The sequence below is a fragment of the Sinocyclocheilus rhinocerous genome, unplaced genomic scaffold (genome assembly GCF_001515625.1).
Source record: "Sinocyclocheilus rhinocerous isolate Xijiao unplaced genomic scaffold, SAMN03320098_v1.1 scaffold478, whole genome shotgun sequence".
NCBI classification, from domain to species: Eukaryota; Metazoa; Chordata; class Actinopteri; order Cypriniformes; family Cyprinidae; genus Sinocyclocheilus; species Sinocyclocheilus rhinocerous.
This window is the reverse complement of record NW_015651483.1, coordinates 896,299-920,671: the sequence shown is the minus strand read 5'-3', so window position 1 is coordinate 920,671 and position 24,373 is coordinate 896,299. Positions and strand designations below refer to the sequence as shown.

The 24,373-nt window shown below is 38.0% G+C and overlaps 1 protein-coding gene across 1 annotated transcript in view; it reads right to left on the bottom strand.

Annotated features, from left to right (window-relative positions):
- Nucleotides 1-24,373, bottom strand: part of LOC107712872 (dynamin-2-like) — a 44,927-nt gene that overhangs the window by 5,480 nt on the left and 15,074 nt on the right. The window contains exons 14-19 of the mRNA XM_016518242.1: nucleotides 22,300-22,413; nucleotides 16,371-16,480; nucleotides 7,093-7,204; nucleotides 4,437-4,601; nucleotides 3,162-3,397; nucleotides 2,526-2,681 (exon numbers count right to left, since the gene is read on the bottom strand). Of these exons, the coding sequence (XP_016373728.1) occupies nucleotides 2,526-2,681; nucleotides 3,162-3,397; nucleotides 4,437-4,601; nucleotides 7,093-7,204; nucleotides 16,371-16,480; nucleotides 22,300-22,413 (893 nt within the window). The remainder of the gene's footprint in view (nucleotides 1-2,525; nucleotides 2,682-3,161; nucleotides 3,398-4,436; nucleotides 4,602-7,092; nucleotides 7,205-16,370; nucleotides 16,481-22,299; nucleotides 22,414-24,373) is intronic.

The following is a 24,373-nucleotide window of genomic DNA, read 5'->3' as shown; positions in this document are numbered from 1 at the left end:
AAGCTGCTTGTCGTTATGTATATGGTAATTTTGTAATGTCTTTTTTGTTTATGGTGATGGGCAGTTCAAGATCACTGTAGAAGTTAATGACCACATCTCCTCCCCTGTTGCGGTTGTGAGCTACAAATACCCAGGGGAGATGGCACTTACGCTGGAATTCATACAGAAGTAAGCAACACATATGTTATGAAATGTGTATAAAGCATTTGGTTGTGTTGCTGTTTATTTAGTTGAAAATAATGAAGTATATTGTAAGACATAGTTGATCTGACAAGCTCATATGACCGATGCAAATGGAGACCATTGGAAATGTAAGTTAAGCAATTTATAAACAATTGTTTGAATGGCATTGGGTGAATCAGAGGTAAAAAACGATATAAATACTATTCAGTTTCGTGCACAGACTGATCGTTTCGTGTCTTTACACATCAATGTATAGTCACGAGCCGCAGGGTTTAATTTGGTTTTGTTTGTGTATGTTTTTTTGGCTCTCAAAGCCATGATTCCCATCCACTGACATTTTAGGACTGACAGACTCATTACAAATGCCTGCAAAGGGAGCCAAAGGCCTGGTAATTCCTGCTGTTATACTTACAGGATGATCAAATCCTTGTTTAATATTGACCAAACATTTAATTCAAATATCCACTTAATCTTTACATTTTGGTCACCTTTTTGTGATAGAAATGCTACAGCCTCTATAATTTCTTCAACAAAAACACATGGACATCACAACCCTTACAAAAATTAACCATGGATTTATCGTAGTAAAACTGCTTCATTTTCTTTTGCATTATTTCTGAATGCTTGAGACTAAAAAAATCAATCCGACAACTATTAATAAAATCATAGCAATAGGTAACTGTCTACTGTCACAATTGTAATTTGTAAATAATACAATTTAATTACAATTTATTTATTTATAGAAATCCTGAACGAGGGTTGAGATGAAGGGAACCAAGTGGCTACGCATTCCTCTAAGACTCTTGCATGAACAACTTCGAAAATCCATATAATATTTGAGCTTTTTTCAAATCTCAAAATGGAACTAAACATGCAGATAAAGCGGGGAAAAAAACCTGGAGGCTGTGTTCAGTAGTTTCCTCAAACTGGCACATGGTGAGAGGTATACTAAGAGTGCACAAGCCCTGCGTCTCACATGCTCCTACTTCAAATTGTATATATTCACATTTTTGTGTGAACTATCCCTATAAACAATATTGTGTTTTCTTATAGGAAAAAAGTTTTTGAATCTTGACTGTTTCACAGTTTGTAAAGTTAAAATTTTGTGACCACTGTTTGGTGCAACACCAGTATTGTACGAGTGCTCATGTTTTCTTTTTCTAATTCTGTCTGTTACTGTTTAAAGCTAAATTTTCTTCCACAATACAGGCATTTTTCAGTGTTTGACACATTGTTAAATTAATTTATTTGATTGAGTAATTGATTGATGAAATCGTTTTGTCCTAACCAATTTAAGGCAAACAAAAGCCATTGAATGCATTTTTAAGAATGTTTACATGAAGTAAAAATAAACCATGTTCAATTCATATATTGTGCTGGATTTATTTGCTTTATATGTTTATTTTCCATATATATATAGATGCACCATTAAAACAGAAAAAGTCCTGTTTTTTTACTGTGGGCAGACCTTCAATTAACGGAAATTTTTAGTTTTTTAATTATGGTACAAAGTCCCGGTAATGAGCTGCCAGTACTTTTTCCGTTTTTTTACAGAATTTTGTTTTAGAGTGTAGTCACATCACACTGAATGGCTAAAAGCTGCTTGGTTTGAAAGTAATTTCTGTGTGAGCAGTGCCTCATACTATACACCACACAATGGACCTTTTATGCAAACAAAATTTTGCAGCCACACTTTAGTTTGGGGACCAATTCTCAGTATTAACTAATTATTATCTATGATTTTTGCCTCAATTACCTGCTTATTAATAGTTAGTAAGGTAGTTGTTAAGTTTAGGTATGCGGTAGGATTAAGGGATCTAAAATATGGTCAAGCAGAATAAGGCATTAATATATGCTTCATAAGTACTAATAAACAGCCAATATGCTAGTAATATGCAACAAGTTAACAGTGAAAATTGGTCCACACCTTCATAGACCTCCTTGGTTCATAAGTAGTTTGCAACACCTTGGATTCACGGAAGATGGAACCTGGGAAAGGGGAAACCACAAGTCCACCACAGCTTTCAAGCTTGGAAAACGGTTGAAATACTGTTTAAAAATGCGAAGTTACGGGTCACTGGGTTCGTTTCAAATATTCAGCCTATTTCAGTGCTGACACACCTGATTCAAGCCCTCTAGTCACTGGGTACTTTATTAATCGAAAGTTTATTCAGCTGTGTTGTTAATAGAGGGATCACACGTGAAATCCCTTTCCTACTGAAGATAAACATCGGTTGATGAATCATGCTGTGCAGAAATTAGCTTTGTAGAAATGGAACAAGCCATGGTCTGACGCTGCTAGTGTGCCTTCAGGACAAATGGGTTAATGGGTGAATTTTTACCTGGGAACACTAGGAGGGACTCGTTTGGGGCGGCTGGTAGTGTTGGTGGTGTCTGTGCTGTTGGAGACCAGTGGGGCAGGAGCGTCCAAGTGAACTGGTAACGAAGGAGCAGGCGGAGCAGGATGCTTCTTAGGGATACTATAACCTGGCGGAGACCTGAGAGAGAATGAGAATGAGGGATGCATTAGCTGTTTGGGTGGGCCATAACATTTCCATTACCAGTTATTTTTATTTGCAGTCACTTGTGGTTACTGGATAAGGATTTTAAAGAATCATTTTTATTCAGAATGATTCACTAAGAAATGATTCAGACTGACGTGAACTGGTTCAACGATTCATTGCAAAGAACCGCCCCCAAAGAACGACTCGCTCACATCTGACAACACTCTACACAAGAGTATGAAGCTCTATAAAAATCAATTTTCCATGACTTTTAATTTGTTATTAATCTCAATCAGTTTTTCCTAGGCCTGGAAAACACCATGAAAATTCCATGATATTTCCAGAAATCCTGGTGATTCAGTCCATGTGAGTGCCAACGGTCCACCATAAATTATGTGCCGGAGTACAGATTCAATTCTAAGGGTCAAGTAAAGAACAGCACTGCTGGATGAGGTGGAGTGATGATGAAGGTACCTTCGGTGTAGCGAGCCACTATGGAGCCAAGAGCTATCTACTGGGGGTGGCAACGGAGTGGAGATGGTAGAAGTAGAGATGTCAGTGATTATGTTTAGTGCCTCCTTCAGGGCGGCGTGGGTACACAGCACCTCCTCTCTGCGCAGGGCCTGTTCAGGAGACTCATCCATCAGAGAGTACTGATCTCCTGAAGAGTACAACTGAGCCAGCAACTCAGAGTGGATAAACTCCTCTACCTATGGGTGGAGAACATAGTTTCCACATTAAAAAAGGAACAGGACTTGAAGTTATATACAGTGAGATGATCACACATATATTTTCTCTCTAGTCATATTCTCTCTTTCAATGTGGCCGCAATGTTTAGATCACATGACTAGCCGAATAGTGAACTACTCACAGATCATCCACACAAATATGTGTAAAAATATGTGTGGCACAGTAGTGCCCAACACAACAGAATTTACACAACACAACAAAATCGCCACAACACAACGCATAGGACTTATTTTGTTGTGTTGTGCTAATTTCGTTGTGTTGTGGCTTGTTTACATTGTGTTGCGACTTGTTTCTGTTGTGTTGCAGCTTGTTCTGTTGTGTTATTAAAATGTATACATTTAAAAGTCCTTAAGTCAGTATAAAATCACAGTGAAACTATTCTGGAATTGATTTTGAAACATAAATGAATTGGGCCAAAAAGATGGTAAAATTAATTACATTGAAAACTGACCAGAAATGTTTCCATGGTGTCCAAACACTGTCGAGTTCAAAAAATATTTTGAAATATGCCAATATATTTGCACATTACTGCCTTAAAATATGATTTTCTTTCTGAGCAAAGGTCTGAGAATTACACATTTTCATACGAACCCAACCTAGATTTTAAATACTATTTCTTTTACAATTCAAGTACAAAACAATTCTCAAATATCTAAATATATTATAGAAGTATATACTTTAAATGTATAGTTTACTATACTTAGATATTTGAATAATTTAACAATTTATAGTATGTGGAAGTATAATATTTTTATAACATCTTGTGGTAAACTTACTATAAAGCTTTAAAATTGTACAGTAAATTGGTTGCCAAGATTAATAAATAATATAATGTAATAAATAATGTAAATAAAATACTAATGTAAAACAAATGTCCCTGCTGCGGAAACCTAATGTTAACATGATATGGTTAATTTTTATATAAATGTATGAATGAATACATATCTCTGCATCTTACATAAAAAAGTTTTACTGGTTTGATTTTTTTTTTTTTATTACATTGTTGATGACGAGGTGCATGATGGTCTTGGGCATCAGGTCTCGGATGCTTTTGTAGACGATGCTCATGTACGAGTCAACCAGGTTGCAGATGGTCTCGACCTGACGCTCTAGCTGAGGGTCCATGGAGAAGCTCTCCGCCTGGCCTGAACCCTCTCCATCCACCTGACCAATCAGAAAAAAGACAGAGGAAGATGTGGGCAAACCTGGATAGGAAATGTACTGTCAATATTGGGGGATGACAAAGATGTTTCAGAGGGCAATAAGTGCACATACATAAAGTGAACCAAGCTGGAAAAGAGATGTTTGGGGGGACAAGAAGCAAGGAAAAAATGAGTTTTACTTCATTGAGTGTCGGAGGGGGTGTGGTAGACTTCTGTCAGAGCGAATTATGGGGAACCCTGACAGGACTGTGACATCACTAAACATGTTGCTCCAAAGCATACATAAAGACAGAAAGAAGGGGATGGAGGGGTGCATGAAGAAAAAAGGCAAGGGAGCTGATTAGAAACAGAGCTCAAAGCCCCCTCCTTCGCTGATCCTCCATGGTGTGACACAAGAGCTGAGGAATGCAGCAGAGCTCCTGAACCCAGAGCACAGCCACCATGAAGCCTGCAGCCGCAGAGTCAAACACACACATAGAAACGCTACAGGAGCGAGAGTTATCCAAACTACAGTGCACAGTTATTAGAAGGCCTAGATGGAATCAGCAGACGTTTTATTCACTGATTTTAGGGCAAAATCTGTAGAATCGTGTGCAATAAAATATGAAATGTGTTAAACATTTATGAGCGCCAGGCGCTCCAGTTCTGCAGGAATCTGTGGAGGTTTCTGCAATGCTCTGTGTGCATAGATTCCATGTGGACCTCGTTATTATGTGAACGTATAATAACTTTATGTTTCTTAGAACACTGCAGCTTGTGAAGACTGGTGCACATTAAAAATAAAGGTTCTTCAATGGTTCTTTGAAGTGCTCAAAGAGATTTTTCACCCAAAAATGAAAATTCTGTCATCATTTACTCATCGCGTTCAAAACCCGTACTTTTAGGTTCATCTTCGAAACACAAATGAAGATATTTTTGTTCCTACCATGAAAATTCATTCCACCACAACTCTGATGCTTCAGAAAGTTCATAAAGACATCATGAAAGTAATTCATATGAATCGAGCAGTTTAATCCAATAGACATGATCGCTTTATACAGTATGATAAACAGATTAAATTTAGGCTTTTATTCACACATAAACTTTTATCAACACACATATATTAAGAACATTAAATATGAGCAACGAAAGCTCAAACATGCAAGTACAGCTACTGTTTACCATATTTTATGTGCTCTATCTTTAGAGGACTTGGATTAAACCACTCAATTCATATGGATTCCTTTTACGATGCAGTAATGAACTATTTGAATCAGCAAAGTTTTAGTGGAATGGATTTTCATTGAAAGGATAGAAATCTCAGGTTACATTAAAAATTGTCTTTATGTTTTGAAGATTCATGATAATCTCATTGGTTTGGAATGCCATGAAGGTAAGTAAATGATGACAGAATTTTCATTTCTGGGTGAACTATCCCTTAAAGGTTAAGTAATGTTGGTTATTTGATTCTTTGGAGACTGACTGATACTTTTTTATAGGTTCTTCAGATCAGCGTATTTGCTTTCTGGATTCAATAGTTCACTCAAAAGTTAACATTCTGTCATCATTTAGATCCTCATGTTGTTCCAAAACATTGTGGCTTTCTTTCTTTTACAGAACATAAAAGAAGACTTTAGGTATAATGTTCATGCTGCTCTTTTACATGCTATAAAAAAGAATGAGAACGTGCAAAAAAGCATTATAAAAGTGCTCCATGTGTTGTGCGCTATAGTTCAAGTCTTATAAAACCAAAAGACTTGTGCGAGGAACAGACTAAAATCATACTCATTTGCTAGAATCTCATATTCATGTCTCATAAACAGTCATTTTAAAATTTTAATATGTGTAAATGAAAATTATGTTTGAGAGCTATAGTGCAAAGAAAAGAGCTGCACCCAAAATTTCATATACTAAGTAGCTACTACATATGATAAGGCACGAATTTCACTGAATATACCATTGTATAGTAAAGTGTCCATCAGATGTGCACTTCAGAATCTCACCAAAAGCAGTAGGCCAACCAGGTACTATTCACCTATTGTTTTATAAATACTACAAATTCGTACATATTACTCACTTCACATACACATTTTTTTCGTCTATATAGTAGGGAAGTAGGCATATTTGGACTCGTAGTTGGAAAATTACGTCATATGGACTACTTCTATGGTGCTTTTTTTGTAGTGTTCTTGGTCTGGTCTGCCTTCATTGTATGAAAAAGAGCAGCGTGAACTTTCTTCAGAATGTCTCCTTTTGTGTTCCACGGAAGAAAGGAACTCAAGGGTTGATAAAAATGGGGCATTTTTACACTATTCTTTTACAGCACCAGCACATGTTGTTGGTTTTGTAAAGAAGTAGGGAATAAAAGTTCTGAGTGGAGCTTATAAAGATCCACATGGTATCCGGCTATAAAGGCCTTTTTGGTTTAAACTGTAACCTTTATTTTGAAGTTTTAGGCCGCAGGGTTTAGCGTACAGGTACAGGTACAGAAGCCAGTGGGTTCCTTTGCTTACTGTGGTTTTCTCTGGGTAAACCCCAGCTCGCAACAGAGAGGCCTTCCAGCTGTCCACCTCGTCCTGAGTGTCACAGGCCAACTCCAGATGTCTGTAGTCCTTATACACGTTCCTAAGGCGAAAATAATCTTTCGTTAGCCGGTTCCCATGGCAGCACATACACTCTCGCACAAACAAGTGCGGCAAAACCCTCTCTCGCTCACACATATCATCTGTCCAAAACCACAAACCCCAGACCACCCCTTCAGCCCAGTCTGACGTGAATATCCATTCACTCTCTCCGATCTGATTCTAATCTCATTCTTTTTTTTCCAGATTTTGTCCTACCTCACTTTATTTATCCATCGTTCCCATTCCCATCTATTGTCTCATATCTTTTTCCCCAGTCTCTCTCCCCCTCTTTTTTTTTTTTCGCTCAGAGAGAGGAATCTGGAGCCTGTCTCTCTCCATCTGTTCCACATTCCCCCTAATTATTCTGTTGTTCCTCTCCTCCTTTTGTTTCCCTCTCATTTCTCTCTCTTTTTGTGGCTTTTGTTTCTCTTTGTTGTGCCTGTGGGGTAAGAGGCTTAAAGTATAATGTACAACGTGTTTTTGATTTAGTCTACGACTGATAAGAACACGGTTACAGGAACATGACCTGAGACCAGGGTCAAGTTGGACACACGCACACACTGAAACAAACCACACACCAAAGCAACCACATTCTCACATGCTTCGATCTCATAAAACTCAGCTACAAAACACTGTTTTTACAAGCGCAGATATGACTCAGTGCTACTAATTGCTATAACTGAGAAATCATTTCTTGTAGTCACTTGCGTAAGGACTTAGTCCCAAAGTTTACGTATACGACTGCACACGTCAAGCGATACACTGATCGAAGCGTCCAAACATCATTTGCTTTGCAGACCCTGCTAATATGGTGTAATGTGTGGAATATTGTTTTCCGGTTAAACGATTCATAATTCATTGGTAGTTCATGATATTTATGACAGGATAACTGCGGTGCTTGTGAAAGTAATGAACTTTATTTGCCATTCCAAAACCATAAAGTACGGCTCTGACTTTTAAAAGGATTTAGACTCAAAAATGGAGTATGCACAAAATCAACAAAACAATCTGTGTGCATCCAAAAATAATATTTGGCTATGTTTCTGGGGCTTATTATGGATTTTTTTTTCTCAAACTGAAGCTTAGATCTTCTCCCAAAGTCTTAGATGCATGCAATCTCAGTATTAATAATTTACTATTATAGTCTTTTGTTAATTAGCTTTTATTTTTAAAGGGGTCATATGATGCGATTTCAAGTTTGCCTTTCTCTTTGGAGTGTTACAAGCTCTTGGTGCATAAAGAAGATCTGTAAAGTTGCAAACACTAAAGTCTCAAAACCAAAGAGATATTCTTTATAAAAGTTAAGAGTTAACCACGCCTACCTAAAACACGCCCCCACGTACCTACGTCACGATCTGGGAAGATTTGCATAACGCCACCCAAATGTTCACGCAAAGAAAGAAAGCGTAACTTTTATTCTCGCTGTAGTATTGTTGACGCTGCAGCCATGTCCTGAAGACGCTGTGTGCTTCGTTGTGAAAGCGAAACTACTCTCACGCTTGAGGTATTCGGCTAATCACAACGCACTGGATAGCTGGCTAATCAGAGCACACCTCGCTTTTCAGACCGATTAGTTTTGTAAAAATCGACGCGTTTCAGAAAGGCGGGGCATAGAGGAGAAACAATAATGTACAGTATGTGGAAAATAATGTGTTTTTTTAACTTTAAACCGCATAAACACATTTCATTACACCAAATACACAAAATAATGTTCTTTTTAGCAGCATCATATGACCCCTTTAAGTTTTAGTAATTTAGTAATTTTTTTGTCACTTCTACTAGTTTTTTTAAGCTTTAAGTTTTCATTTTAATTTTAGCTTAAGTTTTAGGAATTTTGCCATGTGCTTTTCTGATTTTTATTAATTTTAATATTTTTATTAAATTTTAGTCATTATTTATACTGATATAGTTTTAGTTGTAGTAATTTAAATACTTCAAACTTTTATTTCAGCTAGTTGCCAAGTAAATTTTTTTGGTATTTTTAGCTTTTTAGTATGTTTTATTTTTTTTTTTTTATCTAATATTATAGTTTATTTCAGCTTTTTTAAATATTTTTTTTATTCCATTTTAGTTAGCTATTTCAACACTGAATGCAATTTCAAATGAATGTTATGGGTTAAATACTGTTTGTGAAAACAACAAAAATCGCAATACTGTAATGCAATACAAGTTTCTATGGGGAGAGGTTTCCTTTGTAAATGCATTACTGTAAAAACTACTTTTTTTTGTTTTTACAAACTGATGAGCGGGTCGTAATTATTGTCTGCGGTAATCGTTACAACGTTTCAGATGTCATGGCTTATGTTAAATCCAAAACATTCCTTTAATCACAGTCCTGAGTGAGTCCAGAACCGCACATAACTACTCGTCATCATATATGAACCTGGACGCAATGCACACTAATGCAAACACAGACAAAAAAGTGGAAGAAAGTGGATGAAAAAGCTCTCCGCTTTTTTCATGAGCACTTTTCCCATTCCATGCCAGACTGGTGTCACAGCTGTGACAAAACGACATCTACCTCCTGACATCACCGGTCGCTCTGACACTAGGGAGTTTGTGGGTGTGAAGGGCACAGTATGAATCACTAGATCATTAAAGTGTGTGTGTATAAGAGAGCAAGAGAGAAAAAAAGGGGATTTTTCAGAGTGCTGGGTGGTATGTTTCTGCTGGTGAGTGGGAATGAGTGTGGAGTTTGTGAGAGCTTGAATATCTTTATACAGAGTGCTTGAAATGATGGATGCATGTGTGTGTGTGTGTGTGTGTGTGTGTCTGTGTGTGTGAGAGAGCATCTGATTGATTGTGGTGCAGCCTTGGGTGTGTTTACAATAGTCTGCCATGCCTCTCTCACTGTCAAAGCTGTGTGTGTGTGTGTGTGTGTGTTCACCGCAGCATACCAACATCTCTCCAATTAAGCAGCTAATCAATCCCAGACACACCCGCACTTGAAGATGAAAGAGGCTGCATTTCTAGAGACAGAATGTCAGAGACGGATTAAAAAAGAGTGCAGGGAGGGACACTGAAGTAGAGACTGGCCAGGAATGTGCCAGAAGTGTGTCCTACTGCGCCCCCTGTTCCTGTCGTGCTCTCTGTGAAGTATTACCGTGAAGGTAGAGTGTGTTTATGTTAGAAAATATAAAAGAGTACATGTGAAATGGAGTTATATGTCCCTGTAGAAGGGCATGTGGATGTGTGAGTAAGTGTGTGTGTGCTGTGACCACCAGATGTGACTCCACTGCACTCTCCTTGAGACAATTTTGGCTACGATTTTGCCCTCGGAGACAAGATTTATTTAATCAAAATCAACTTGGATTGGTTGTGTGACATGCTCACTGATGGCCCATTAATTGACTTTGCAGTTAATCTTAGCCCTCTGACAGTGTCAAACACAATTACCATAAAGAATAAAATGATCTTGACTACTGTTTAAAAGTTTGGAGTCAGTAAAAAAAAAAAAGATTTAATAAGAAACTAATACTTTTATTCAGCGAGGATGCATTAAATTGATCAAAAGTGATCATAATGACATTAAAGGAATAGTTCACCCAAAAATGAAAATGTTGTCATTTACTCACCCTCACGTCGTTCCAAACCTGTATGAGTTTCTTTCTTATGTTAAACACGAAAAATATATTTTGAAGAATTTTAAAGAACCAAACAGTTGTTGGTCCCCATTGACTTCCATAGCAGGGAAAGAAATACTATGGAAGCCAATGGGGACCTTCAACTGTTTGATTACCAGCATTCTTCAAAATATCTTCTATGTTCAACATAAGAAAGAAAATCATATAGATTTTTTTAACAACATGAGTACATGATGACAACATTTTTGGGTGAACTATCCCTTTGACAATGTAAAAAAAAAAGAAATGCTGTTCTTTTGAAAGAATCAAAGAATCCTAAAAAGTATTGGTTTCTTTAAAAATAATAAGCAGCACAACAGTTCTTTTTTACATTGATAATAATAAGAAATGTTTCTTGAGAACCAAATCAGCATATTAGTATGATTTCTGAAGGATCATTTGACACTGAAAGCTAAAAATTCAGCTTTGCCATCCCAAGAAAAAAACATTTATAAAATATATTCAAATAAGTAAAAATTTCACAATATTACTTTTTTTTTTCCACTGTATTTTTTATTTAAAAATTGCAACTTTGGTGAGAATAAGAGACTTATTTCAAAAACATTTAGATGTAGGGCTGTCGTGATTCGTCGATTTTATTCAACTATTCAATTTTTAAAAATCCTCGACTTCATTTTGCTCGTGTCGACTAACTGGCAAAATACCGGAAGTGGCGCATTTCACGGACGAGAATCCATAAAACACATTACCATTTGGTTTAATAAAATATAGTTTAATAAAATATTCTTAAGTAAAATTGTTGATTTTTGGTGGGAAATTAATCGTTTAGATTAATCGATAAATTAGTCGATAGATTAATCGAAATAAAAATAGTCGTTAGTGGCAGCCCTATTTAGATGTCTTGCCAACTCCAGACTTGGAATTTGTAGTTATCTCTGAAAATTAAGTTGGGATGAGAAAAAGCATTTTAGCCTATAGAAAAAACACATTTGACTATTATGATACAGTTGTATGGTGCAATATTTAGGATTTAGGACCAATGAGATTTCACCATGGGCTGGGCTATCCAGAAATAGCATCCAAGTTACTGACAAAATGTCGTATCACTCATCGCAGCTGAATAGAGCATCAACTCTTTTTATCAAGTCATCAAGACTTTTTATCAAACATTTATCAAGCTTGGTTAAGACACGGGGTGACAAACCTGAAACTCTGAAAAACCCTCCATAAGAGAACATATTGCACCAGAAAATAAAAATACACAGAGGAAAAAAGTCTGGTTGTGGCACAGAGAAACATATTAAAAGAGGAGAAGAAAGATCTAACTGATTATTAGTCCAGATGTTGTAGAATGGAATGTGTGTGTGTGTGTGTGAGAGAGAGAGAGAGAGAGAGAGAGAGTAAATATCAATTTATTCTACTCTAAAATAATAACTTTTCTACATTTCCTATTTCCATGATGTTGGGATGTTGTTTCTCCTAGTCTATTGGATTTTTCACTCATTTCATCACCCACTAGACCAGGGGGGCACATCATTTAAATATGCTTTAGGTCAGTGGTTCTCAACTAGTGGGTGCGAGATAACTTAAAACTAAAATATAGTAAATTCACTAATTTTATGATTAATATGATAAATAATTTAAAAATACATATAAATAAATAACAGCACCACCTCTCTACATATTCTGTGATATTCTGTGTTTCGGAGCAGCTCAGGTTTCTCATCGCACTGTGAAATACAGACTGAACGGTGGCTCAAAACCGCTGTATGAGCATATGATACGCAAACTACAGCTCCCGGCTGGATAAATCAAGCCAGGGTCACGTTAGTAAAGTTTTGATGGGTCATGATTATAATCAAGGTAAAGACGATTATAGTGACATACAGTTGTTCATTAGGCGTGTGTGTGTCCGTTATTATTGATGCGCAAACGAAACGTGTATGTGCGCTCTCTCCGAACTGATCACTCTAACATCATATTTCTGCTTGAACACAGTTCAGTATATTCACATAGTTGTATACAGAGAATGTTTTATAACAGATGCTCGTGTGTTTTGGAGAAGTTTGTTAGGATCATAATGTTTATGGCCATCAGACACTCCAAACATAGACACAATTGTGTGTTCTGACCACTGATCTATTATAGATCAGTGGTTTTAATAGAAGAACTATTCAGTGATGTCGTCGAGCCGCCTTCAGATCGAGTTTCCATCATAGACTGTATAAAAACATGGACGTAGTGTCTGTGACGTCACCCGTAGTTTTCTGAAGAGCGTTTTTGAAGCTCAAAGTGGGCGGAGCGGGCCATCGCCATCTTGGCAGCGCGTCACTCCCGGATAATCAAAAATGGACAAAAAGGCGGGAGCTGGTTGCTCAAGCCACGGCCGTTTCTACTGTAAAGTTGGGCATTTTAACATGGGGAGTCTATGGGATTGACTCCCTTTTGCAGTTGACTAATTACAGTTTAAGTCACTTCCATGTTGGCTTCACGAGAGAGCGGGAGGTTGCCGCTTGGTTTCCACACATTAAGAAAGTTTTTTCATTAGTATTTTGGTGTGTAGTGATTCTGAATGGATCCATAGTAGTTTATATGCAGTCCTTGGGCATTTTCCTGTGGTCTTGTTTATGTTTTATTTTTAAAAAATGGGTAACACTTTATTTCGATAGTCCACTTTAGACATTCTATTAACAGTAAGTAATTTTGCAACTACATGTCAACTAGCAGTTAGTAGAGTATTAGTAGACTGTCTGCTTAATATCTTCTAACACTTTCTTTGTCAACATTCTACTAACCCTAAACCTACCCTAACAGTCTACTCTGAGAGTTAGTAGACATGTAGTTGCAAATTAATGAGAATTAGTTGACATGTAGTTGACATGTAGTTACAAAGTTACTTATAGTTAATAGAATGTCTAAAGTGAACTATCGAAATAAAGTGTAACCAAAAAATGAATAGTTAAATTAATGCAAAATAAAGATACATCCCCAACATAGTGTAAATAGGTATTTGCACAGTGTAAATAGCATATTGCTAAAAATACTGCTATTTTCACTTAGTGTAAATAGAATCCATTGCTAATACGAGATTTGAAAAGGGAGGGAAAAAAAGTTCGGCAAAAGGCGGGATCAAACCCGGGTCGATCGCGTCAAAATTCCAAGGGCACGCACTTATCCATCTGCGCTACTGGAGCTGATGTTTTACAGTCACTTTTAACTAAATGTATTTTTTATTCCAGAGTAAGGGCAATTCATACAATACATTTAAACGGAGCTACTTTAATACCATCTCCGAACTTTCTACCACGACTCTGCTGTTCTTCGGCTGGTTCTTCCCTGTATACGTTGATTGACAGATGTCTCGTCCAGTCAGCGGTGAGTAATCCCAAACCAATGGCGCTGTCTCAAACTATACCTAACTTTTCCGGTTTGTCTGATTTGTCGTTGTGTTTTCTGACTTGTAAATTTGTTTTCGGATTTGTCATTGTGTTTTCTGACTTGTTATAATGTTTTCTGAATTGTTGTTGTGCTTTCTGAATTGTTATTTTGTTTTTTAGACTTGCATTTGCGTTTGTAATTTGTTATTTTGTTTTCAGAATTGTGATTTGCTTTGCACTTCTCGGCCACCGTACCAAAAGCTTTTTATTTATTTATTTATTTATTTATCACTTGGTAGATCTTGAGGAGTTTCTCATTTGAAAAGTAGATCCCCACACAAGAAAAAGTGGGCACCCCTGCACTAGACAATGACTTTTTCCCCAAAATTACCAATCCTATGAACAATATTAAAGGTTTAGTTCACCCAAAAATGAAAATTAGCCCATGCTTTACTCACCCTCAAGTAGACCCTGCACGGGCCTCAAATTTAGGCCCTAGCCCTGCCCTGGCCCGAGACGCTCAGGCCCTAGCCCAGCCCATGTCCGACAGCTTATCAGAATTACCGGCCCGAGCCTGACACGAACCCATTTTTTCCCCCGTTCTCCCCTTCTGCATTTGAATGCAGAACTCTTCAGCTGCGCTGACGGCACGCATGCTGCTGCTGCGGGACACTAAACAACGTCGAGCCACTCTTGACAGTCGCGGTAGCACGGTCTCGTGTTGTTTCCACCAGCGCGGCAATTATTTTTCATCACTAATTGATGGATGTCTAAAATATAAAAATTAGGAGAAGCCTAAAACAGGCCCGAGGCCCGGCCCACGTCTGAACTATGATGTGAAAATTGGCCCGAAGCCTGGCCCGAGGGGCGTAAAAAAGTCGGGGCCCATCGGGCCCGGGCTGAAATGCAGGGCTCTACCCTCAAGGCATCCTAGGTGTATATGACTTTCTTCTTTCAGACGAATCCATTCGAAGTTATTAAAAATTTTTAAATATTCAAAATTGTCCTGGCTCTTCCAAGCTTTATAATGGCAGTGGGCGGGTGTTTTTTTCAACAGTCCACAAGACGTCAAATAAAGCGCATCCATCCATAATAAAACGTGCTCCACATGGCTCCGAGGGGTGAATAAAGGCCTCATGTATATCCTCCTGTATAAAAATATCCATATTTAAAACGTTATAAACACTTTTCTCTCACTTCCGCTAACTGTCATATTGCACAGCCGTTCTGGGCTGATGACATAGGACTTATGCGTAGTGCGTGCGCCTCTGAGATATGCTAGTCTCGTGAGTTTGTTTACAGGAGCAAAGGAAGCCAAGTTTACTTTAGCAAAGGAAAACCAGTCTCCTCTGGGCTTATATCGAAATCCTCTGACATTTTTATTTTTCTTCATTTTTCTTAAATCCTCGTTTTGTACTTCTAATTCGTGACTGGTGTTTTGTTTTGTTCTCTCCTCTGCGCTTCCACGTTTGTCACTAATTACCGGCGCATGTGCTATGCATAAATCCTACGTCATCCACCCGGACTGGCTTCCATGTATGACAGTTAGCAGAAGTGAGAGAAAAGTGTTTATAGCATTTTAAATATGGATATTTTTCTTACAAAAAGCATCGAATCGCTACAGGAGGCCTTTATTCACCCCCGGAGCCGTGTGAGGCACGTTTTATTATGGATGGATGCGCTTCATTGCACTTCTTTTGGACTGTTGAACAGAAACTCCCACCCACTGCCATTATAAAGCTTGGAAGAGCCAGGACAATTTTTAATATAACTCCGATTGAATTCATCTGAAAGAAGAAAGTCATATCCACCTAGGATGACTTGAGGGTGAGTACAGCATGGGCTAATTTTCATTTTTGGGTGAACCAACGCTTTAATAGTGATGTTTGGTTCTTTACAATTTGTCCAACCTTTTAATGCCCAGTGGGACAATAAAGCCCTGAAATTTTGTTTTAATATGTGCAGATCGTTTACTGGATTGTTTATTGCTTGTCTGCTAATGGCTGAACGCACACTCACACACATGCACACGCACAAACCGGTCACTCAGAGGGGTTGAATTCTTCTTTAGCTGTGTCTACAATATAAGTCTACTTCATATGGCATGTACTCTGAGTGTTTGATCTTTACATCATTTTAAAGTTGAAAAAACATTCTCTGAAAATACATTTTCTCTTTTGAAGTGTGTGTAAGTGCTATAACTGACCTCTGCTCTGTGTTAAAGATGGCAAAGATATGCTTGCTGGACATGAAGCCCTTTTCTATGTCTCGCACCTTCAGGTTGTCCAGAGGAAGCATGTATTTCTTCTCTTTTTCCTAGAAAATGAGACAGACAATGGACATCTTAAGTCTTACTGAGCTACCTACCTAGACAGCATGCCTAGGCTCCTTTTTAGCATTCAAACATGGCAAAGTTTTGAGAAACAGCCAATAAAGATCCTAATAAGATTTAGTACAGTGTTAACAAACTGTATTAGGAGTTTTTAAAAATTGGTGTCCCAAATAAGTTTTGTCATAATCTACCCTTATGTTGGTCTAAACCTATGTGACATTGTCTTTCGTGGGACACAAAAGAAGAAATTATTAACACTGTACTGATTGCTCTTTTTTATTTAATTACAATGAATGGGGACTGGAGATTTCCATCTTCAAAACTGTCACAAAGTTATTATTTATGGATAATCTGCCCATCTAGTGATCTGTTAACCATTGAATCACTGAACTGGATCAGTCCAATTCATGAACAAATCATTCAGATAACTTTTGTGAACCAGATCAACCAATTAATTGAAAAGATCTGATTCAAAACAACTATCAGAACAATCAGACATCTCTTGTAAACTCATGAACATGCAGATGGTCTTAAAAATACATGACATGTTCTTCACATTGATGGCTTTGATGGTTCCATGAAGAACCTTTAACATCCATGGAACATTTTCATTGCACAAAATGCTTTTTTATTTTTGTTTTGTTTTGCCTTAATGCAAAAATCCCTTTTAGAACCTTTATTTTTAAGAGGAAAGGAGAACAAGGTTGGATGTTTAGATTTCACTGTAGCTCCAGAAGACTTGGAATATAGCACACAAGTTGTATGGACCACTATTTCGAAACTTTAAGTGTTTTGCATCCTTTTTGAAGCTTGAAAGCTTCAACCCATGATCATTGAAACTGCATGGAAAAGAGTGACAAGCACATTCCTCCTTTGTGTTCCACAGAAGAAAGAAAATTCTACAGGCTTGGAACAAACATCATGGTGACTAAATAATGACATTCATTTTCATTTTTGGCTGAACTATCGCTTTAACCGAAATTCTAAAATGGTGTGAACTAGGGAAGATGACTATGAGGAAGAAAGCCAAGAGCATAGAAACAAAAAAAGAATCTACTGTAGATCCATGTGATCATCCTCAGGATGGCTTCAGGCCCAGGACAAAACAAAAAAACATGCACATGAGAGAAGCCACAAGTTTTCACTCTTTGTGTAAAGAATTGAGAAATAAAGAAGGAAAAAGAATGAGGAATTGAGAGATAGAGAGTGAGGGCCCACATGTGGAAGTCATTATTCGGACCAAGGCTCTAAAACACAATATTTTGTCTGAAAAAAAAAAAAAGAAAAGAAAAAGAGCTCCCCCTCTCTCCTCCCTCTGTCTGTACAGGAGGGGCTGGGGTCTCAGGAAACGGCTTGGATTACATTGCAAATAACAGAACGGAGATGTGGGAGAGAAAGAAAAGAACAAGGGATGAAAGTGTGAGGGGAAACACTCTAAAAAGAGGAAAAATGAAAAACAGAAGGGGGAAAAGAGCCGAATGATGCCGCTATCAGTGATTGAGTCTGACGGAGCGCCTGCGTAGGAATTTTCTTGGAAGGGAGTATTTTCTGCAAATCAATTAGGCCATCTAACAATGTTCAAAAACCTAATTGTTTTCTGAATTTAAAGAACAGTACAACCAAAAAAAATCGTCATCTAAAAGTTGACAAGCACCAAAAAGAACAAAAACACTCAATAAAGTGGTCCATACATTTCATGCACTATTTTAAGTCTTCTGAAACCATACAGTACGATTGCTTTGTATGAGTAACTTACCGTACTGAAATTTAAGTCATTATCAGTTGACAGATTGACTGATTTATTTTAAGAAATGTATACTTTTATTCAGCAATAATACAATTGATCAAAAGTGAAAGACGTTTATTATGTTACAAAAGATTTCTATTTCAAATAAATGCTGTTTTCTACATAAGTATGATAAGAAATGCAAGTTGAGCATTAAATCAGCATATCAGAATGATTTCTGATCATGTGATACTGAAGGTTGGAGTAATGATGCTGAAAATTTAACTGCATCACAGGAATAAATTACTTTTTAAAATCTATTAAAATAGAAAAGTTATTTTAAATTAATATATTTTACATTATTACTTTTTTTTTTACAGTATACGTCTTCTCACAAAAATCTATTAACTGTTTTTATAAGACTTTGAATATTGCACACTTTTATGGAGCACAGTTGTTTGGAGCACTTTTACTTTCCTTTGTGGTGCTTGACAGGCCCTGATCACTATGAATTATCAACGAGTTGTGCAACAATTCATCAAAAAAACAGCATATGGGTTTGTAAGAATGAGGGTAAGCAAACAATGACAGAATTTTTACTTTTTGGGAAACTATTCCTTTAAACTACTACTACACTCTTAAAAATAAAGGTGCTTCAAAAGGTTCTTCACAGCGATGCCATAGAAGAACCATTTTTGGTTCCACAAAGAACCATTCAGTCAAAGGTTCTTTAAAGAACCATCTCTTTCTTACCTTTTTGTAATCTGAAGAACCTTTTTTCACCACAAAGAACCTTTTGTGAAACAGAAAGGTTCTTCAGATATTAAAGGTTCTTTATGGAACCATTTAGACAAAAAGGTTCTTCTATGGCATCGTGAAGCATCTTTATTTTTAAGAGTGTACACTATCTCTCGTTGTCCTCCTTGACTCCTTGCACCCCTCCTTTTTTGCTCCCCTCAAAAACGTTCTCTCTTTTTCATTCCAGAGGGGCCCACTTCCTGCCTGAGTTTTTAGAGGCTGAAAAAAAAAGTTAGAAATGACAGGCTGGCGTTAAGAATACAACATCTGGTACCGCTTTAGTGAGAGAGTGAGAGAGAGCGAGTGAGAAAGAGAGAGAGAGAGAGATGGGGCAGGGAAGTCCGGAGGATGGTTGGGAGTACCGAGAGAGGGAGAAAGACAGGAGCGAGTCAGACCAAAAGATTGAAAGAAAGAGAGGAATTGAGAAACAACGGACCACTCCAAAAGTTTATTCCCCAAGGGTCCCATCAACCCTTATATGGCCAGTGGGGTCCCTCCCTCTCTTCTCTCTCTGTCTCTCTCGCCTTCCTTCTCTGACTCCTCATTCCCTCTTTTTTGCTATGCCTTCCATGAACGTCCTGCCAGATAGGCGGCTGTGGGAGCGAATGTGCCACGTCAAGGCTGGATACTGCAAACCGACGCGGGAAAACGGCAGCCGGGGACAAGGCGGAACCAAGAAAGTCGAAAACGGGTAAATGGACGTCTGGAGCGCCTCTCTCCGTCCTCTACATCGGCGTTATCCCAACTGAGAATGAGATAGAAGCAATGGAGTCTATTTCTGTCCTGTTTATTTTGCATCTTCTACCGCCTCCTGTGAAGGTCGAGGCCAGCAGTGTTGGACTGAGTGATTGAAGTAGATAAAGAAAAAGAGGTGAAAAGAGAGAGAGAGAGAGAAAGAGAGTGAGAGAGAGGGTTGGAACTATCTCCTGCTCCGTCATCCCAGTGTTCAGACTACCTGTTCAGGATCATACTGGTGTACAGTAGTCTGCACATTGGTTAGACTGTGCATGGACTCACATCGCTGGAGAACCGACGCAAACTCTCAAATTCCAGCAAAAACACACACAAACTCAACGACAGCAGGTGAAAAATCAGACTCTGCTATGTTTGATTTGTTATCTACACCAGTGTTGGTACTGCATGTCTCTGTGGACTCAAAGTTGGCGGTAATGACACAGAAGAGGTTCCTTGATGATTGACAACTTGAATTTAGATGATCGTCCACCGAATAGGCGGCATATATGTCACATCAGCCACATTATGTATAGCTAAACCTGGCTAAAACTAGCTAAAACTGTTCTAGTCGTCATTGTAAGCACGTATGTACTTAGGCTTAGCTGTGCACGCATATGGTTTATATCAAAGCTCCAAGTGTCTGGCTAGTTCTCCATTGAACTGTCTTGAGATGTGCAGAAGGCCCTTCATAGGTTTTGATAAGTGATTTTCCAGATCTCAGCATAATCGACGTATGTATGCATGCTAACTTGCACGACACAGACGAGAGGTGAAAAGACAGTGATTATGCCGAATGCTAACAGAAGTGGAGTGGTGCATAAATCATCTGTTTTCCCTCATGCAGCTCGGCTCAGAAAGAGAGAGAGGGAAGACTGCAGGAATGCGTGTCTGTTTAGTGTTGGGCGCTGATTAACCCAAACCAGCAGTCTCGGCCTATGAACGCCATCAGAACTGGGACAGATTTAAAGAAAGGAGGGGGAACATCTGATGCCAGTTTGTACCGAAGTACAACTGAAGCCTTTAAGGGTAAAGAAGTGATTCGCTTAATGCAAGAATGTGTATGTGCACATAGAATGTGTGAGAATTGCAATGTGATCTGCTGCAAAGGGGTGAGGGGCTGTATCTCTTCCTCTCTCCTCTCTCTCTTTCGGCAGGCTCTAGGAGGCTGGATGGTGTTTGGACAAAGTCTTACAATTTTCCACCCAGGAATGTGTATGGCCCCAGTGAGACTGCCAACCACAGAGACAGAATGAAATGAAGAGAAAGTAAAGAAGATAGACAGGAGAAGAGATGGATATATTGAAAAGAGTGTCAAATATTCATATTTTTAATTGAATTTCAAATTTAAATGCAATTCTTGAATTGAAAAGTCCTGGAAAAATCATGCACATGCTCATATTCAAAAGAAATAATGGATTCAGCAGAACATGAAGAACTGTAAAGCCAGCCAACTTCTGAAGTCCTCTAATATTTAAAAACTCATCTTAAATTCAATGCTAATTTTAAAAGAAGCCATCATTTTAATCTAAATACCAACAGAGTTTATACTTCAGAGTTTAGATGTGTTTGCATTTGAATATTTTCAGCCTGAAGGTGTGTGAGTTTCAGAAAAATATACCAGTGTTTATACGAATTCCTCCGTTTGAAGTGCTGAGCGGGTTTTGAGTTTCAGTATTCATTAAAATTAGTGTTTGCTTATATAGTCGCATGCATTTGGCAGTCAGGATGACTGGTAAGCATAAGTGTGTCTGCGTCTGTGTGTGTTTAAGATTCTGTGTATATCAATATCCATGTGTGTCTGAGTGTGTGTGTGTGTGTGTGTGTTTGTGTGTTAGTTTGACTTGGGGGGCTTCCAGCTATGTCAGGGTGATCCAGACCAAATGCCTTAATTCCCAGTGGACAGAGAGAGACGGTGGGGGTATACCAGGAAAAGGGAGCAAGTAAAATAAGAAGCAAAGGAGGAAAAGAGGGATTCAACAAAACAAGAAATGAAAGAGTGAAATAAGTAAAAAGAAGAGTTTTATAATGAGCTACTGCATTTACATTACTGTCTTTGTTAAGCGTACTGTGAATTTTCTGTGTCATTTTAAAATCTCAGCAGATAATTATTGGTTTATCTTAAAAAAATTATAAATGGAATAAGAGAAGCATGAAAATGTATGTTAAATGCAATGGTGTGAATAGAAACACATTTAGAGGGCATGCGTGTTTGTATATTAGTAACACATTATTTTTGTCCTCTCTCTTGCCGCTTTGCTTCCGGCTTCCGGTCGGGAGAAGCAGGCTGTGCTGCCATTGACTGAGAGCGTTGTCTGTCTGCCTGTCTACACTTGCTGTGCAGAACTTCCTGCACCTGTACAGCAGGCACAGACAGGCAGACAGATGGCAGCCCGCCTGACAGGCCACACAGTGTGACTGACACAGAGACCAGCCAATGAATTCCACCACAACCTGACAGGGAACTTTAAGCAGACCACTGAAAAATGTATTTTCCCATGATCATCATTAAATGAATGAATTTAATTTTCTAATTCAGTTACTCACCTCATCATCTTTAAACCAGGACAGACTCTCTGCGGTGAGCATGAACCAGTACTCCTTGGCCCCTCCTTTGATCAGACTGATGTTGTTGATGGTTAACCAGCCCTTGCGAATCACCTGAGGGGCAAAAGTTAGAGGTGAAAGGTCTGGGTTCAAAAACACAGGCAGAGGATGAGATTCTCTGGTCCTCTAAGAAATAAAAAGATGAAGGTGAAATTAAATAAGCAGTCAAATCTGTAACCAGGTACTAAAATTCACTTGGCATTTATATTAGCACGATAGAATGATAGAATGATAGAACGATAGAACGATAGATAGATAGAACGATAGATAAAATGATAGATAGATAGATAGATAGAAACTGAAGCAATAACGATAAAAGCTAGTGGGCATTGGATAAATGGAGGGATGAAAGGGTGGGGGTGAAGAAAGACAAGGAAACAGAAGGTCGGGATGGCAAAGAGAGGAGGGGGAAAGGTCTAAAACATCCCGTAGGAAATATGAGTCATTTTCTGGCTGATTTAAGCTGATCATGACTTTAAAAACAGAGTTTTATCCTGTGCGTCATTCATTCTGTTTAACAACATTATGGGTTGTTGTTTTTTTAGTAATTAGTATGAACTATTCTTCTCAAAATTGCAGAATATACTGATTTCACCTTGAAAAAGTACAAAAAAAAGATACAGTAAAAGAAACCGAAGACCACCATATTGCATTTCTCCATCATACATATGGTCAGTCGATACAATATTCTGATAACATACAATAAAGCTTCTTCCAATACATTTTTCTTCACCTATTGTTCCAACTGAACTTCCAAAAAAACAATAAAACACACAAAAATCTTTATTTTGTGACTGTACCAACCTCAAGTTTGCAGCACGCACCACTTCTGTTCAAAATCAGAAATTGCAACACACATGCATACATACACACACACACACACACACAGGCCAAATGGACTGAGATCAAAGAGAAATTTGAGATTCCAACCTGTTTTTAACATTAGCGCCCACATACACACGACTCTACTTACTCGTGTACTGCAAACTGTAGGGAGGTTCATTCACAGACAGTACATTATAAGAACAGAATTACAGTACAGAGATTCAGAGATATTAAAATGATGAACAGGAGTATAAAAAGCAGGTAATTAGTAGAATAAGGTTTTAGAATGTGGTTTAGGATTTAAAAGACACCGCTGGGCAAATCAGGATTCAGAATAAGAGTTCAAAGGTCAAATGAGTCATGTTTTGGACTGTTGTGTATATACACTGATTGAGGAGTCTTTAGGGAAGTGTAGTGCATGAAAGACACACTGTACAACAACGTTCGGGGAGTGTTTTAGCAGGAGTCATAAAAATCTGAATTTCTAAGTCTCAGAATGTCTTTGATTTATGTGACAGCAGCACCAGGCAAAGGGTGGAAAATAAAGCGGGAAAGAGGAAGATGTGATTTTGCTGTGCTCAGAGGCATACAGACTTTCTGACATACAGTACATACATAGCCACAAACACAAATGAGACTATGTGACACTGGTAGACAGTAGGTAAGGCTTACAGACACTGGACTCGTACAATTTGACTGGATGGAGGAGGGGCAGCACCCTAAAACATCAGCAGAGAGGAGAGAATAAAAGCATTAAGGTGGCACCAGTGAGCATGGGCATCTCTCCTGGCATGCTGCCACTCCACATTTATTTCTTCAACTTTGTGAAATGTTACTATATCACCAACACAAATAATACAAAATCATTTTCTAAGCAATGGAGGGAATAAATTAGTAAAGATTAGACATGTACAGCAAACAGCATACAGTTGAGGTCAAAAGTTTACATCTCAGAAGTTTACATTTCAGAATCTGCAAAATGTTAATTATTTTACCAAAATAAGAGGGATCATACAAAATGCATGTTATTGTTTATTTAGTACTGAACTGAAATAAGATATTTCACATAAAAGATACATATAGTCCGCAAGAGAAAATAATAGTTTTTTACAGTCATTTATAAAAATGACCCCGTTCAAAAGTTTCTTAATACTGTGTTGTTAGCTGAATGATCCACAGCTGTGTTTTT